Raw genomic sequence first — 18,461 nt, forward strand, 5'->3', positions numbered from 1 at the left:
AAACACACACTTTAGAAATGCACGTGTCGTCTGTCAAAACCATAATTTATCAGTAAACATATAGAAGTAATTCTCGTATATGATCTCGGAAACGGGACTTGCTTTAAACATTTACCATTACGATATTTTTTTCATATAATTTGCTTAAAACAAATGAGAACCAATCAAACATACACAGACAAAACAAAATATAAATAATCATGACAAATTAAATGGAAAAAAAACGTTGGTTTATTTTCGAAAAATCGCTTTTCCTTTCTCCCAATTTTCAGGAAATGACTTATACATGTTGCATAAAATCTAAATATAGATGACGCTGTTTATTGGTCGTTGTAAAACAATATTAACTTTACACGGCACTTTGTGTGCAATCAGATACAATACAGTAATTGTTGCAATATTGAACGAACTAAAATATGAAAATGATACAGCGTTTTTTTACTTTTATTTTAATCAGAAAAAATGTCAAAATCATTTGCGAGATACCCCTATACTCAAATGGAAATTCACTACGAAGTTTTACAATGTTGTCTGCGCTACGTAGTTTTGTGTATCAATAAATTCACCCACGCTTTTTGTTTTAGACAAACACTGGACACGAAAATATCATGGGCATATACATGTATTTATTTGTGTTACCCTTGTCCCGATTGGACACCTATTTCATCAAATCTTTAATTAGAAACATATGCCGAAATTCATTTGATATTTTAGAATAAAGTTTGATGTCTGTGTTAATGAGTTTTTTTTAGCACTTTTCTCGTCAATATTAATCAGAATTTGCATTTGAAAATGGAATAATATACGGGATCAGCGGGTAATGGATAGAGACGGAAAAATTCGCATGTATGTGGTAATTGTGAATGACAGTCATAAACGCATGTATCGGGGAAACGATAGACTCGGGATTATACGCATCTATCAGGGAAAGGGTTAATAAACAGTTAATAAAGATAATTTGGACAGATGATGCAAAACCTTATTGTCAATGTATTATGTAGTGAATTGTTTCGCAACGTAGTAACGCTCCATGTTATAAATTTTATGATGCGAAACTCGGAGTCCATTTCTATCCGAGGTACATGTACATTGTAAATTATAATTAATACGATTGTCCGCCGAATGACTCGACATCATCAACAAATTCCTCGTCATCATGCCGCGGCGTGTCGCGGAGACGAGATGCGGATTGCCTCGGCGGACAGACACGGCTACTCGGCGACCAGATAGTCGATTCCGAGTCGACTCCGCGAACACAAGATGGCGTCTGACTCCGCGGATCGCGGAATATTTTTGTTTTGCTTGAGCTGTACTGTAAAACTGTACAATTTTCATAACATCTAGTTCTATTTTGTCCAATTGTGACTTTTGTATAAAATGGGTAGGGCTAACATCATATAAATTAAAATCTGTATATGTGTGAGAATAATGACTACCGTCTTGCTTGTATTCAAAGTAAAAATACACCTAAAATTTACAAAAAATCATGTTTAATGCAATATGGTACCTTTAGTTTTTGTTCTTTACTTTTCATGCTTGTTTATGAAGTATTTTTTTAGACGTATGATACACAAAGAACTGTTTGCCTTTTTCATAACAGGTGATAAACCAGCATCAAAAAGCCTTTATTTCGAACCCACAACCGAGAATACACAACTATCAGTTGCTAAGCAATGACAATGCCTTCCTGAGCTGGTTCCCTCACCAGTACACACAGCGGACACTTTTGGCGCGGTTCCAAATGAACAATACAAGTCCGCCACACACACACTTCTTTCAGAAACCAGTCTACAATGTGATGGCATTGCTGTCTATGTTGGGAGAGATAGAGGTGCAGTCGAAAATTACATGTAAGTGTCTTCTGCTTTGATAAATTTAGGGAACTTTTGCATTTTTATGTCCCCCACCTCTATAGTGGGGGACATATTGTTTTTCCACTGTCTGTTGGTTTGTTTGTTGGTTTGTTTTGCGTCAAACTTTAACATTTGCCATACATTTTGCAATATTGAAGATAGCAACTTCGTATTTGGCATGCTTGTGTATCTCATGGAGCTGCACATTTTGAGGGGTCAAATATGTTGGACTTAATCGCTCATTTAATATACACTTTTGCAATATTGAAGATAGGATCTTTATATTTGGCATGAATGTGTATCTCATGGAGCTGCACATTCTGAGTGGTCAAAGGTGTATGTCATCCTTCAAGGTCAAAGGTCAAATATATGGGGGGACATAGTGTTTCACAAACACATCTTGTTGAAGATCGGATATATTATTATATTAGACTGTGTGGTCTTAATAGGCTAATCCAGAACAATACTTTCCAATTGTATTGTATTGTTTGTAAAAAAGATTTGTTTAAAAATATCTTTTTTATCATCAGTAACATCACAAAAAACTGTTCAATCATCAAATGAGCGTCCTTCTGGGAGATGTGGGCTGAATGAGTGTGTGTTAATTTTCTAACCAGGGAAGACACTTTCTGTCTGAACTGGATTTGTGTGAAAAATATATTTTCCTGTATTTTCCTTTAATAAAATTACTATAAAAGCTAAAGTTGTACCTGATTTGCCTGTGTAGGACATGCATTTAGCCCTGTTTTCCCAATGTGAGACTCAAATCATTAAATTTCATTTTAAATTCTATATTTAAGAATTAAATTTCACATAAACCGGTCCTGAAATGAATGCAATGTGTCACAGCCTTGGTTTTTGCTAGGTATACAAAGATTTAAGTACCAGGTGAACAACACACTCAGGTTGAATTATAATTAATGGGAAGATGATCATTAAGACAGGGAATGGGTGCAACAAGATTTGGCAGATTAATGGCCCTTTATGTGTTATTTCCAATATATATATAGTTATATGAAATAATGTGTTTAACTGCTTGGTTTATTTTCCTCAAACATTTGCATCTGAATGGTTAGATGATTGTTATGGAATGAAGTTTTGTTCCAAGCAGTTTTATCCATTTTTCGTTTTGTCTGCTGTAACAGACTTGACTGTGTCCAAACATGTGTCGGGGAATCAGTGTCTGTGACACATTCCTAATTATTTTATTATTATGAAAGAAAAAAGTCATAATTGTGTTTTTGGTTTGACATACCCATCATTCAACTTACGTGAGTTTGAGGTAACAATCTTTACATAATGTAATGTTTTGTTTTTGCAGATACAAATGGAGAAGACTTGAACACTCCACTAGGTGTCCTGGCCAGCACGCACACCCCTGTGACTAACCACACTGCTGACAGGTAACACTCTTCTAGGTGTCCTGGCCAGCACACACACCCCTGTCACTAACCACACTGCTGACAGGTAACACTCCACTAGGTGTCCTGGCCAGCACACACATCCCTGTGACTAACCACACGGCTGACAGGTAACACTCTTCTAGGTGTCCTGGCCAGCACACACACCCCTGTCACTAACCACACTGCTAACAGGTAGCACACCACTTAGATGTCCTGGCCAGCACACACACCCCTGTGACTAACCATACTTCTGACAGGTAACACTCCACTAGGTGTCCTGGCCAGCACACAGATCCCTGTGATTAACCGCACTGCTGACAGGTAACACTCCACTAGGTGTCCTGACCAGCACACACACACATGTGACTAACCATACTTCTGACAGGTAACATTCCACTAGGTGTCCTAGCCAGCATACACACCCCTGTTACTAACCACACTGCTGACAGTTAACACTTCACTAGGTGTTCTGGCCAGCACACAAACCCCTGTGACTCACCACACTGCTGACAGGTCACACTCCACTAGTTGTCCTGGCTAGCACACACATCCGTGTGACTAACCACACTGCTGACAGATAACACTCTTCTAGGTGTCCTGGCCAGCACGCACACCCCTGTGACTAACCACACTGCTGACAGGTAACATTCCACTAGGTGTCCTGGCCAGCACACACATCCCTAAGACTAACCACACTGCTGACAGGTAACACTCCACTAGGTGTCCTGACCAGCACGCACATCCCTAAGACTAACCACTCTGTTGACAGGTAACACTCCACTAGGTGTCCTTACCAGCACACACATCCCTAAGACTAACCACACTGCTGACAGGTAACACTCCACTAGGTGTCCTGACCAGCACACACATCCATGTGGCTAACCACACTGCTGACAGGTAACACTCCACTATGTGTCCTGACCAGCACGCACATCCCAGTGACTAATCACACTGCTGACAGGTAACACTCCACTATGTGTCCTGGCCAGCACATACATTCACGTGACTTACCAGACTTTTTACAGGTTGTTATAGCAAGTACAAACACCCCTGCGACTAAAGGCAATGCTGACAGGTACATGGGCGCTGTCTTGTTTAAAATCTTAAGACTCACATAAGTTATGGCTATTTATGTCTAATTTGCAGCTTAAAAAAGGGAAAATGTGAACGATTGTAAGGACAATAATAGAATAACTATTATTTGCAGATAACAGATGTTTTTCCTTTGATGTTATGCTTCTTTAAAACTTGCATTGTAACTTAAAATCACATGATTAGTTTTAGGCTATTTATTTGATCTCGATTGCATAGGAAACTTTAGGCATATTTGAAACACTTTTGAGTCTGCTTCCTGGGACTAGAAATAGTACTTGGTGTCTCTGGGGGAATCAAAACAACCCTCCCTCAATGGGGATTGAACCTGTGACCTCCCGATTGCTAGACGGACTTCACTACACCACTATACCCCACTGCCACTTCAAAAAAATTATTGATTGTCAACTTGACCAAAATTCATAATTGCGTCAATTTTTTTTTAGTTTAGTCTTTTTACAAATTCAGTCAAAAAGAAATTAATGTCTAAGTATGACGATAATTCCAAGTGGCATGTTTTGAAGTTGGGATCAATAATTTTGAACAGGCTTATCTGGCAAGACAGGTTCCATACTTGCATTAAACCTTTTTTTCCCAGAGCATGTATTATATATATTTTATTTCTGGTAAAAGAGCTGTTTTATTGTTGTAGCTGGCAGACCACTGTCCTGATGTACATGAGCAATGACACAGGTCCCCAGACAGATAAGGCATACGTCTACCTTTCAATGGACATTGAACCCCCTAGCTGGGCCTCTCAAGGTGGGTCTGGTTACCTTTCAATAGACATTCACATTTTCAATGTTTTATAATTGTATAAATTTCAAACTATAATGGCATGTTATCATAAATTATCTCATATTACCAACTGTGGAAAATTGTCAATTTGCTACAATGTAAACAGGTCCCTTTAAATTGGATAGTTTACATATGACCCATGCTCAGAAAAAACGGGCCTTAATGCAGGTGTGTCAAATGTCGTCCCAGATAAGCCTATGTAATGGAAAAAGGCAATTTAGGGACAACACCTTCCGTCTGAACTGGATTTTTACTGAGAAGAGACTTCATTAAATGAAAAAGACCATTAAAGCGGAATGTGTGGTCCCTGATAGCCTATGAAGACAGCACAGGCTAATCTGGGATGATACTTTACACACATGCATCGAGTTCTATTTTTCCAGTGAGAGCCTTATTATTTACATTTTACCTCTGTCAGAGTTATGGATGACCACACATGCTTGAAAACCTGTTTTCAAACAACCTTACTCATATTTTTCCTCAGAGTTACGGCTTTCCACACATGCTTGGATCCCTGTTTACCAAGAACATTACTCATGTTTCTTCCCTCAGAGTTACGGCTCTCCACACATGCTTGGAAACCTGTTTACCAATAACATTACTCATGTTTCTTCCCTAAGAGTTAGAGATGACCACACATGCTAGGAAACCTGTTTACCAATAACATTACTCATATTTCTTCCCTCAGAGTTACGGCTCTCCACACATGCTTGAAACCCTGTTTACCTAGAACATCACTCCTATTTCTTCCCTCAGAGTTAAGGAGGACCACACATGCTTGAAACCCTGTTTACCAAGAACATTACTCATATTTCTTCCCTCAGAGTTACGGATGACCACACATGCTTGAAACCCTGTTTACAAAGAACATTACTCATATTTCTTCCCTCAGAGTTACGGATTACTACACATGCTTGAAGCCCTAGTTACCAAGAACATTACTCATATTTCTTCCCTCAGAGTTACCGATGACCACACATGCTTGAAACCCTGTTTACCAAGAACATTACTCATATTTCTACCCTCAGAGTTACAGATGACCACACATGCTTGAAACCCTGTTTACCAAGAACATTACTCATATGTCTTCCCTCAGAGTTACGGATTACTACACATGCTTGAAGCCCTAATTACCAAGAACATAACTCATATTTCTTACCTCAGAATTACGGATGACTTCACATGCTGGAAACCCTGTTTACCAATAACATTACTCATATTTCTTCCCTCAGAGTTACGGCTCTCCACACATGCTTGAATCCCTGTTTACCAATAGCATTACTCATATTTCTTCCCTCAGAGTTACAGATGACCACACATGCTTGAAACCTTGTTAACCAAGAACATTACTCATATTTCTTCCCTCAGAGTTACAGAGGACCACACATGGCTGAAACCTAGTTTACAGAGAACGTTACTCATATTTCTTCCTTCAGAGTTACGGATGACCACACATGCTTGATACCCTGTTTACCAAGAACATTACTCATATTTCTTCCCTCAGAATTACAGATGACAACACATGCCTGAAACCCGGTTTACCAAGAATATTACTCATATTTCTTTTCTCAGAATTACGGATGCCCACACATGCTTGAAACCCTGTTTACCAATAACGTTACTCATATTTCTTCCCTCAGAGTTACAGATGACTACACATGCTCGAAACCTTGTTTACCAAGAAAAATTGTCATATTTCTTCCCTCAGAATTAAGGATGACAACACATGCTTGAAACCTGTTTACCAAGAACGTCACTCATATTTCTTCACTCAGAGTTACGGATGACAACACATGCTTGGAAACCTGTTTACCAAGAACGTTACTCATATTTCTTCCCTCAGAGTTACGGATGACCACACATGCTTGATACCCTGTTATCAAGAACTTCACTCATATTTCTTCCCTCAGAGTTACGGATGACAACACATGCTTTGAAACCTGTTTACCAAAAACGTTACTCATATTTCTTCCCTCAGAGTTACGGATGACAACACATGCTTGAAACCCTGTTTATCAAGAAAGTCACTCATATTTCTTCCCTCAGAGTTACAGATGACAACACATGCTTGAAACCATGTTTATCAAGAATGTTACTCATATTTTTTCCCTCAGAGTTACGGATGACAACACATGCTTGAAACCATGTTTATCAAGAACGTCACTCATATTTCTTCCCTCAGAGTTACGGATGACAACACATGCTTGAAACCCTGTTTACTAAGAACGTTACTCATATTTCTTCCCTCAGAGTTACGGATGACAACTCATGCTTGAAACCATGTTTACCAAGAACGTAACTCATATTTCTTCCCTCAGAGTTATGGATGACAACACATGCTTGAAACCATGTTTATCAAGAACGTCACTCATATTTCTTCCCTCAGAGTTACGGATGACCACACATGCTTGAAACCCTGTTTACCAAGAACGTCAGTCATATTTCTTCCCTCAGAGTTACAGATGACCACACATGCCAGAATCCCTGTTTACCAAGAACGTCACTCATATTTCTTCCCTAAGAGTTACGGATGACAACACATGCTTGAATCCCTGTTTACCAATAACGTAACTCATATTTCTTCCCTCAGAGTTACGGATGACCACACATGCTTGAATCCCTGTTTACCAAGAACGTCACTCATATTTCTTCCCTCAGAATTACGGATGACCACACATGCTTGAAACCCTGTTTACCAAACGTTACTCATATTTCTTCCCTCAGAGTTACGGATGCCCACACATGCTCGAAACCTTGTTTACCAAGAACGTTACTCATATTTCTTCCCTCAGAGTTACAGATGACCACACATGCTTGAATCCCTGTTTACCAAGAACGTTACTCATATTTCTTCCCTCAGAGTTACGAATGACCACACATGCCCGAAACCCTGTTTACCAAGAACGTCACTCATATTTCTTCCCTCAGAGTTACGGATGACAACACATGCTTAAAACCATGTTTACCAAGAACGTTACTCATATTTCTTCCCTCAGAGTTATGGATGACAAGACATGCTTGAAACCCTGTTTACCAAGAACGTCACTCATATTTCTCCCTCAGAGTTACGGATTACCACACATGCTTGAATCCCTGTTTACCAAGAACGTTACTCATATCCCATATTTCTTCCCTCAGAGTTACATATGGTGGGCTGGTGGCTAGACAACACCCTGGGAAACTCCTATAAGCTGTGGGATCGAGCAGGCAGGCCTCCCTACCCAACTCTGGAACTGCAGCACCAGATGAGAACCATCTCTGTAGGCTCTGATTAATATTAGCAAATATGAGCAACATTTTGGGAAAACTGGTTTTAATTCATGTGTGTAAAGTGTCTTCCCAGATTAGCCTGTGAAGTCTGCACAGGCTAATCAGGGGCGATACTTTCAGTTTTAATGGAGTTTTTTGTTTAAAGAAAGTCTCTTCATTGCGAAAATCCAGGTTAGCTCGAAAGATATTTCCCTGCTGAGCCTGTGAGGATTGCACACGTTTTCTGGGAGGACACTTCGCTCAAGCATTAAGCCCCATTTTCCCATAATGCAGCTCATGTAGCAATTTTCAAGTTTTAGGAATCTGTCGTAGAGTTATCATTGATTGGACAAATCAAATATAATGTAAAAGCTTATCAGTTATGGGGTCATCAGCTGTATATCAGTCCTAAGCTATTTTGTGGTAAGTTAATTATGAGAAGGTTATCAGGTGTATGCTTGTCATCAAAAGGCTTATCAGAACCCTGTTTGCTCAAATCTTTATGATTGCTAATTAAGGATACAGTCTCTTTTGGGAGGCGGAAAACTACAACGGGCGAGGCATGGTCAGGGGTGATAACCCCAAAAAAGGGTTAGGGTAAGGGTTAGGGGTCGGGTTAGGGTTAGGGTGGGGTTTAGGCTAACCCAAACCCTAACCCGACCCCTAACACTAACCCTCACCCTAACCCTTACCCTCTAACCCCCCCTTTCGCAATACCATACCATGCCTCGCCCGTTGTCGTTTTCAGCCTCCCGTTAGTTTCAGACCAAAATAAATTTAATTTTAAAACATTATAAAACAAATGCAAAAAAATTCAAGTAATCAAATTGGTTCACAAATCAACACAATGGTTAACATTTCAGTCACATAAACAATTTGATTCAAGGATTAACGGCTGTAAGCTTAACTGGCTGTTCAAGTTATGAGCAACAAGTCCCAGGCATTGGTTTATTGTCATAGGCTTATAGGAAGTAGGCTTGTTGTCCCCTACCAGTCCCAGGCATTGGTTTATTAGCTCGGCTGTTTTTGGAGAAAACCTGAGGTATTGTCATAGCCAGCTCGCCGTCCGCCGTAGGCGTCGTGCTAAAACCTTAACATTGGCTCTAAAATCAATGTTCTTCCACCTACAACTTTGAAACTTCATATGTAGATGCACCTTGATGAGTTCTACACGCCACACCCAGTTTCTGGTCACTAGGTCAAAGGTCAAGGTCACTGTGACCTCTCAAAATATTCTGACAAGCTTTCGCAGCCGAGCGTTGGCAACTGTTATGCGTTGCTCTTGTTGTCATTGGCTTATAGTAAGTAGGCTTTTCAGACAAAGAACTGCTAGGTTTCGTTATCTGTGGAATTTTTATCTGCCGGTTCATTGGACGTAAGCCTATCAGGAATTAGTTAAGCATGCATATTAGTCATAGAATTATCATAGACAGGCTTAAAAAGGTCTTGTCAGTCATACAATTATAAACACAGGCATATAGAGGGCTTTTCAGTCATAGAATTATCAAACACAGGCTTATAGAGGGCTTTTCAGTCATAGAATAATCAAACACAGTCTTAAAGAGGGCTTGTCAGTCATATAATTATCAGGCATAGGCTTAAAGAGGACTTGTCAGTCATAGAATTTTCAGGCATAGGCTTATAGAGGACTTGTCAGTCATAGAATTTTCAGGCATAGGCTTATAGAGGGCTTGTCAGTCAAAGAATTATCAGACACAGGCTTAGAGAGGGTTGTCAGTCATATAATTATCAGGCACAGGCTTATAGAGGGCTTGTCAGTCATAGATTTATAAAACACAGGCTTATTGAGGGATTGTCATATTGAGGGATTGTCATTCATAGAATAATCAAACATAGGCTTAAAGAGGGCTTGTCAGTCATAGAATTATCTGGCATAGGCTTATAGAGGGCTTTTCAGTCATAGAATAATCAAACACAGTCTTAAAGAGGGCTTGTCAGTCATATAATTATCAGGCATAGGCTTAAAGAGGACTTGTCAGTCATAGAATTTTCAGGCATAGGCTTATAGAGGACTTGTCAGTCATAGAATTTTCAGGCATAGGCTTATAGAGGGCTTGTCAGTCATAGATTTATAAAACACAGGCTTATTGAGGGATTGTCATATTGAGGGATTGTCATTCATAGAATAATCAAACATAGGCTTAAAGAGGGCTTGTCAGTCATAGAATTATCTGGCATAGGCTTATAGAGGGCGTGTCCGTCTTTCAATTATCAGACATAGGCTTATAGAGGGCATGTCAGTTATAGATATGTATGGCATGGGCTTATATAGGGCTTGTTATTTGTAGAATTATCAAACATAGGCTTATATAGGGCTTTTTATTTGTAGCATTATCAAACATAGGCTTATATAGGGCTTGTAATTTGTAGCATTATTAAACATAGGCTTATATAGGGCTTGTAAATTGTAGCATTATCAAACATAGGCTTATAAAGGAATTTTAATTTTCAGAATTATCAAACACAGGCTTATACAGGGCTTGTAATTCATAGAATTATCAGGCATTGACTTATACTCTTAAAACAGTGATAACATACGTTTGTAACGCATGTATTCCATTTGTGAACCTTACAGAACTCGCCTCCAATTTTCAACCAGCCAGTACAACCTGGCAATCAGTTTATAGGGAAGTTCTTCATCAAAGAGCCTGCAGTTGTTGTTGTTCATGTCTGCTCTAAACCAGATGCACCTCCTGATCAGGTACGATGAAAACCATGCAAATGAGCCCCACTCTGGGAAAACGGGGCTTAATGCATGTGCTTAAAGTGTCATCCCAGATTAGTCTGCCCAGTCTGCACAGTCTAATCAGGGTCAATACTTCAACTTTTCTGGATTTTTTTCAGAGGATTTCTAGATAAAAGTCCAGTATATGTGGAAAGGGTCTTCCCTAACAGGCTCATGTGGAACACTTAAAGGACATGCATTAAGCCCTGTTTTCCAAGAGCAAGGTTCATTTGTAAATATTTTTCAATTACATAAATTTGGATATGTCAAATTTTGTATATCTTGAAGCCATTTATGATTTATAAAATCCAAGAGATAACCCAATTCAGATGTATGTGGAAGTTTGACCTCTATTTTGGCTGAAAAAACAACAACAGTCTTGGTTGCATAAAAAATTCCCTTTCTAAGAGTAAGACTTGCTATGTGCTAATGGTGAGTCGTGTGTCAGCAACATTTAGGTTGTGAACTCTCTAGAGCCCACATTTATTTTTCAATCTTCATGAAAGAAATATGTCTCAATGTGAAATAAAAAAACTACGTCACTAGGTCAAATTAAAGCAAAGGTATTGAACACTTTAGAAGTCTCATTAATTGTCAAATCTTCACGAACCTTGGTCTGAAAATTTATTCCAATCATATTTCAGTCGAGTTTGAAAATTAAAATATGCCTACAAATTAAATATGTATGTTTCTTTAAGTGTTTTTATAAGTCTCAACTCTAGCTGCACAGAAAAGTTTATTCCCTCAGGTTATCAGATGAGCGCCTTAGGGCCCATGATCGTCTTGTTGACATTGTTTACAATCTCAAGAATGAGATAGTTTACAGTCCACTAAGAATATCTCAATAGTATAATTACTAAAATATTATGAGATAGTTTACAGTCCACTAAGAATATCTCAATAGTATAATTACTAAAATATTATGAGATAGTTTACAGTCCACTAAGAATATCTCAATAGTATAATTACTAAAATATTATGAGATAGTTTACAGTCCACTAAGAATATCTCAATAGTATATTATGAGCTGTGCTCTGTAAAATCTGGGCTTAATGAATATGCGTAAAGTGTCTTCCCAGATAAGCCTGTACAGTCTGCACAGGCTTATCAAAAGGTCAACACTTTCTGCCTTAAATGGATTTTCACTAAGAAGAAACTTTTTTTAAAGCTAAAAAATTACAAGCTTATAGTGTCTGCCCTGATTACCGGTAATCTTGCACAAAACTTTACGCACGTGCATTTTCCCAGAACAAGGCTTTTATGTCATTATTAGGGCTTTACATTAACTTATGAAGCCACTTGTCTCGTTGGACAAGTAGACCAAAATTTCACCTGTCCTGAACAAAAAGCAACTTTTCCTGATCATTATATCTTATTCTGCTCAGTACTTGGCATTAATAATGATATACAAAATGTTCATATCATAAAGACTTTAATCGTTCAAAAAACATGTGATTTTGAAGACGAAATACCAAAGGAAAGCAGATGAGACATTTTTTAAGCATACGACATTGTAGGATTGTACTAACGAAAACAAACCACAAATGTGAATGATGTCCTAAAAACATTCTTTACATAGAGATGACGTCACTACGTTAGTTGTCTGTACGATCGGTGTGTACCAGTGTCGAAAAATGCATATTCTTTACAAGGGAGAATATTCTTGTTATCTTGGCAAAGAAAAATGTTAAGGGTTGCTTCCCTTGTGAAAAGTACCGTGAAGTATCACAAGGAACTATCAGAATATTTCGCGCTTTGTCGTTTAAACGTAAACAAAATATAATTGAACAAGTTTTGTGGTAACTCCATAGAAATAACGGATTTAAAGGCATTTTTCTAAAGTAAAGGCTATATAGGAGTCACTTTGTCGGTCGGTCTGTCTGTCGGTCGGTCTGTTCCGAAAGCTTGTCCGGGCTATAACTAAGTTGTTCATTGGTAGATTTTAAAATCATTTAGCACAATTGTTCACCATCATTGGACGGTGTGTCGTGCCAAACAATTACGTCGATATCTAAAAGGTCAAGGTTACACTTTGAGTTCAAAGGTCAACAATGGCCATAAATGAGCTTATCCGGGCCATAAATTTGCCATTTATTGTGAGATATTAAAATCATTTGGCACATTTGTTCACTATAATTGGACGATGTGTCAAGCGAAAAGATTACGTCGATATCTCCAAGGTCAAGGTCACACTTTGAGTTCAAAGGTCAAAAATGGCCATACATGAGTTTGTCCAGGCAATAACTAATAATCGTTCATTGTGGGATTTAAAAATCATTTGGCAAATTTGTTCACCATAATTGGACGGTGTGTTGCGCGCAAGAATTAGGTGGATATTTCCAATGTCAAGGTTACACTTTGAGTTCAAAGGTCAAACAAGTCCAAAAATGAGCTTGTCCAGGTATAACTATGTCGTTCATCGTGAGATTTTAAAACCATTTGGCACATTTGTTCACCATCATTGGATGGCGTGCTGCGCGAAAGAATTACGTTGATATCTCCAAGGTCACTGTCACACTTTGAGTTCAAAGGTAAAAAAAGGCCAAAAATGAGCTTGTCCTGGCCATATCTATGTTGTTCAATGTGAGATTTTAAAATCATTTGTTCACCATCATGGGACGGTGTGTCGCACGAAAGAATCATGTCGATATCTCCAAGGTCAAGGTCACACTTTGAGTTAAAAGTTCAAAAATAGCCATAAATGATAATATCATAATAATTCTTAAAAATCGCCATAAATTAGCTTCTCGTGTTTTGTAAAGACAGCATGCAAAATAGTCTGTGCCAATGCGGCAAGTGGGGGTATACGTCACGTCTGTGACAAAGCTCTATTTAAAATATAGCGACCACTTTTTCCGTCAGACTAGCAAATTCTTTGTTTACTTGTCTTGACTAACAATTTGGTTGTCCCGGACAGTCGGACTACCGTTTATGTTGAGCCCTGAATTATGTTCTTCATTTCAGCCCAACAATGTGAACATTTTGAATATAACCAGTGGACAGATACTGCTAACTTGGTCCGATAAGTGCTTGAATTCAAGGTACACTCTCTTACTTCATAACTTAAATCATTAGTGCTTGAATTCAAGGTACACTCTTACTTTATAACTTAAATCATCAGTGCTTGAATTGAAGGTACACTCTCTCATATCATGAGTGCTTGACTTCAAGGTACACTCTCTTACTCTTAAATCATGAGTGCTTGAAATCAAGGTACACTCTTTAACTCTCAAATCATGAGTAAACAACTGCTACACATTTGAGTCTTTCTCTGAGTGTCTTAATACATAAAATGTCCTTCCAGATTTACACGTGCAGTCTGCACAGTTTAAGCAGGGAAAACTCACTCTACATTTATGTATTTTTTTGCTTAAAAGAACATATTTCATTAAGAAAACTTAGTACATGCTGAAAGTGTTGTCCCTGATACTCCTTTGCCATCCGCAGAGGCTTAACTGGGACAGCCCTTTGCGGACATGCATTAAGCCCAGTATTTGCAGGAGGATGCTCATTTGTATTACTTTTTATTATATACCTGTTTAATGTTTTTTAACAAAATACAGATTGTATCAATCGTTGAAATAAAAAATCCCGTATTACGCTACTCGCTGTTTCCAATTCCGTATTACCATACTAGCCGGACTACTTCGACCCATTTAATGGCGTCACATTACACGCACCGAAAATAGAAATATATTACGTAGTACATCGTGTGACGTCATTTCTGTGACAAAACACAATAGTTTTATATAAACTCTGTAAGGACATGTAGGACGTGGTGTTTTTTTAGCAGTAAACTATGTGTTAAAAACGCATTTTGGAGTGTGTCTTTATCATGCATAAATGTATATTTCGATAGGAATACAATAAAATAGTGTGGTTTAAACTAAGTTTCGATAAAGACATGGGAGATAGAAGTGGAAATGCAAATCGTTTAAACGTTTTTGTTATAAACATCGTCATCGGATTTAAGTTGGCAACTTAATTGTTATAAAAATTGGATTAACGATGGCATTAAGGTAAGCGTGTTGGAAACCTGTGTTTTCCCGGTTCGAATGTTTACACGTTAATTTACATAAACTGTATTCATACGCGTCTTAAATAAACTATGGCGTACCGTTTTAGTCATTGTTTTGTCTGTTTTGTTAAAGTAAAAAATACATTGTTAACTGTTTTCGTTAGTTGTTGTATATAATAAAAGGAATATTACGCTAGTCAATTGTTTCAAGAGTTTGTATCACTCTCGTGGCTTGTGCTATTTCGCATCATACTCGAGGCTCCGCCTCTCGTGTGATACGTCATCACACAAGCGACTCCAGTGATACAAACTCTTGGAACAATTGACTAGCGTAATATTCCGTATGTATTACTGAGTATGTTGTATTATTACTATATTTAGATTAGCATGAACTTATCATAAAAATTTAATGAAGATGACCAAAAAATTGTTTATAAATGCACATATTTGAATCTGACATTCGTAAATTTCGTTTAAATCTAGTTTCTTTGCCTTGATGGTATTGAAACACTTTGCCTTGTAACTGCCCTTTTGAGTCTATTTTCTGGGAAACAGTTCTTAGTGGACAGATCTTAAGAGCTCCGTTCTGTGAAAACTGGGCTTAATGCATGTGCCTGTAGTGTAACCTCACAAAAACATCAGGGAAGTCTTAACGTACATGCATTAAGCCCAGTTTTCCCAGATAGCAGCTCATGTGTTTGCTGTTTATCTTTGATTATGCGTTGATTTGGCTTCTCTTAAGATCTTTCAAGAAATAAGTCATTGAAAATATTGAAAGAAGCCCACTTCGTTTAATCTCATCTTAGTACACCTTTACTCTCAAATGAGTCCCATTCTATGAAAACAGGGCTTAAAGCATGTGCAGTCCGCACAGACTACTCAGGGAGAACACTTCCTGCTTTGATAGTGTTTTACATTTAAAGGTCGTCTCTTCTAAGCGCACTTCCAGTTTAACCGGAGAGTCCTGATTAGATTGTTTTACAAAAAATTTCTGCGCATTTGTATAACTTTTTTTTTCTGATTTTTCCATGACGTGTACGATTGTGAATTATTTGTCCGGATAAATAGATCTATTGTATAGAGAAAACTGTAAATGACTGTAACGTATCTCAACGTTAAATATTTAAGCCGCATTCTACGAAAGCTGGGCTTAGTGCATGTGCATGAAGTTTCGTCCCAGATTAGCCTGTGTAGAATCAGGGAAGATACTTTCCGTCGTTATTGGGTTATTATTCGTTAAAGGAAGTCTCTTGTTTGCGAATATCCAGTAAATGCATTTAACCCCGTTTTCCCAGAGCAACGCTCATTTTTATACTGAAATATTTTATATTTGTAGGTGCATATTGAACTATGAAGTTGCCTACTCAATCATTTCTATAATGAAATATTTGATATTTGTAGGTGTATATTGAACTATGAAGTTGCCTACTCAGTAGAAGATACAAACTACACCACCATAGATCCCGGCTATGGTTTAGCCTATTCTACGTCTTTTGTATACCAACCTACAACTTTACAAGGTTTGTTTAATATTGAAACAAATAACAATAAACAGTTCATTGACATTGTGGAACAGTGTTTTCTTGAAGTAGAGAGATTAATATTTGAAGCTTTTGCCATAAAGATGTGAGTCGGATATCAACAGTTCAAAAGAATTTCGAACGATTAACCTTAAAAAATTAGCAGCTGTTTAAAGAAGAATTGCTACAATGCTTTATTGATTATGAAAAGAAGTTGTTGTATTTTGGGGCAAAAAGTATCAAGCTTTGGTCTTTAAATTGGATATATTACATAATGCATTTTGATTCAAAAGGTTGTGTGAGTAATCAAAGGGAATGTCCAACAGTGGTACATATAATTTTCATAAAAACTCGAGGACTGCCCAACTATTGCATCTCATATAGGAATGCTTACCCCATACATCAGTTTCACATTCATCTCTCTTTAATGTTGACTGCTTTCACAGGTGTTGCCCCAGACAACCAAGTTATTGGCTTCTACAAGGTGCGGGCACTCGACTATTTTGGACAGTATAGCGAATACTCACTGCCACAGCAATATCCTTCCTCGGGCAAGGTGAAACTAGGTTACCATGGAAATCATTGTCAAGGACTCTAAGAAGTATGTGTGGAGGTCACACACCACCATGTGTCTTGGCTTTTATATTCTGTGATAATTTAAATTTCATATTGTGTTTGCAAATATTAAAGGTATAAGGTGTGTTATTAAAGAAAACTGAAATACATGCAGTTCTGTTTGTTTACCTTTTAAAAATTCAAGCGTTTCTTGCTTTAAAAAATCTTTTCAACGTGTATGTTTTCTTTATCAACACAATAATATTGTTGTTGATGTGTTTTTGTGTGGGGGAAAACGAGGCTTTATTCATGTGTGTTAAGCGTTGTCCCAGATTAGCCTGTGCAGTCCACAGAGGATTATCAGGGACATCACTTTCTGCCAAAAGTGAATTTTTGCTAAGAAGAGACTTTCTTTAAAAGAAAAATACCCAACTTTAAAGCGGAAAGTATCGTCTCTGATAAGCCTATGCAGACTTCACAGGCTAAACTGGGACGACACTTTACGCAAATATATTAAGCCCTGTTTCCAAGAGAACTTTTCATTTGTAGAGTCTTGTCAGAGAATGCAATCCTTTAGTACTTCTTCAACACGTAAATTTAACTTAGTAAGAATACACTGCAATATTTTATTTATAACTTTACATGTAAAATATGTTTTGTTTATTATTTACATTGATTTTATGTATCATTATGAGATAACAGAAAAATATAATGTACATACAGTTTGTAATATATTGTATTCCTTTTTTAGAGCTAAATTTATGAACGTTTACTGTTGTGATCCAGTTCAGGACTTTTGTCCTTCAATACAGGTTCACTCCCTTGTTCTGTTTTAGCTCCACTAGTCATCAAATAGTTTGACCTATACCGAGTGTTATGGGTTTAAGCATGAGGTCATTTACAGAATTTAATAATTCCTACCTGCAATTTGGAAGAATTATGCCACTTCACAATTCTAATTGAACGTTTGTGTGCAACAAGTCCATATCTATATAAATCTACTTAAGATATTTACATCAAATTTCATATATGTTTTTTGGGGTCTTTATAAACATTTATTGGCCAATACCTATAACTTTGACCAGCCTTTTAGCTGAAATAGGATATGTCTCCTTTTGTAACTTTACAAGTTAGGTTAAGGTCTGCGTGCCAATTGAAATTCATATTAAAATTTGCATGCAGCAAGTACATATCTCTGCAACCCCTACAGCTATTCAATGAAACTGC

The 18,461-nt window shown here is 37.7% G+C and overlaps 1 protein-coding gene across 9 annotated transcripts in view; it reads left to right on the forward strand.

Annotated features, from left to right (window-relative positions):
* The window catches only part of LOC127856864 (alpha-L-iduronidase-like), a 30,993-nt gene extending 13,589 nt beyond the window's left edge, over positions 1 to 17,404 (forward strand). For all 9 annotated transcript variants that reach the window (XM_052393028.1, XM_052393026.1, XM_052393033.1 and 6 more), the window contains 8 exons: positions 1,601 to 1,850; positions 3,175 to 3,256; positions 5,001 to 5,110; positions 8,285 to 8,406; positions 10,992 to 11,117; positions 14,106 to 14,182; positions 16,561 to 16,679; positions 17,126 to 17,404. In XM_052393028.1, coding sequence (XP_052248988.1) covers positions 1,601 to 1,850; positions 3,175 to 3,256; positions 5,001 to 5,110; positions 8,285 to 8,406; positions 10,992 to 11,117; positions 14,106 to 14,182; positions 16,561 to 16,679; positions 17,126 to 17,277 — 1,038 coding nt within the window. In that variant the 3' untranslated portion in view covers positions 17,278 to 17,404. The remainder of the gene's footprint in view (positions 1 to 1,600; positions 1,851 to 3,174; positions 3,257 to 5,000; positions 5,111 to 8,284; positions 8,407 to 10,991; positions 11,118 to 14,105; positions 14,183 to 16,560; positions 16,680 to 17,125) is intronic.
* The last annotated feature ends 1,057 nt before the right edge of the window (positions 17,405 to 18,461 follow it).

This window comes from Dreissena polymorpha, chromosome 14, assembly GCF_020536995.1.
Source record: "Dreissena polymorpha isolate Duluth1 chromosome 14, UMN_Dpol_1.0, whole genome shotgun sequence".
Taxonomy (NCBI): domain Eukaryota; kingdom Metazoa; phylum Mollusca; class Bivalvia; order Myida; family Dreissenidae; genus Dreissena; species Dreissena polymorpha.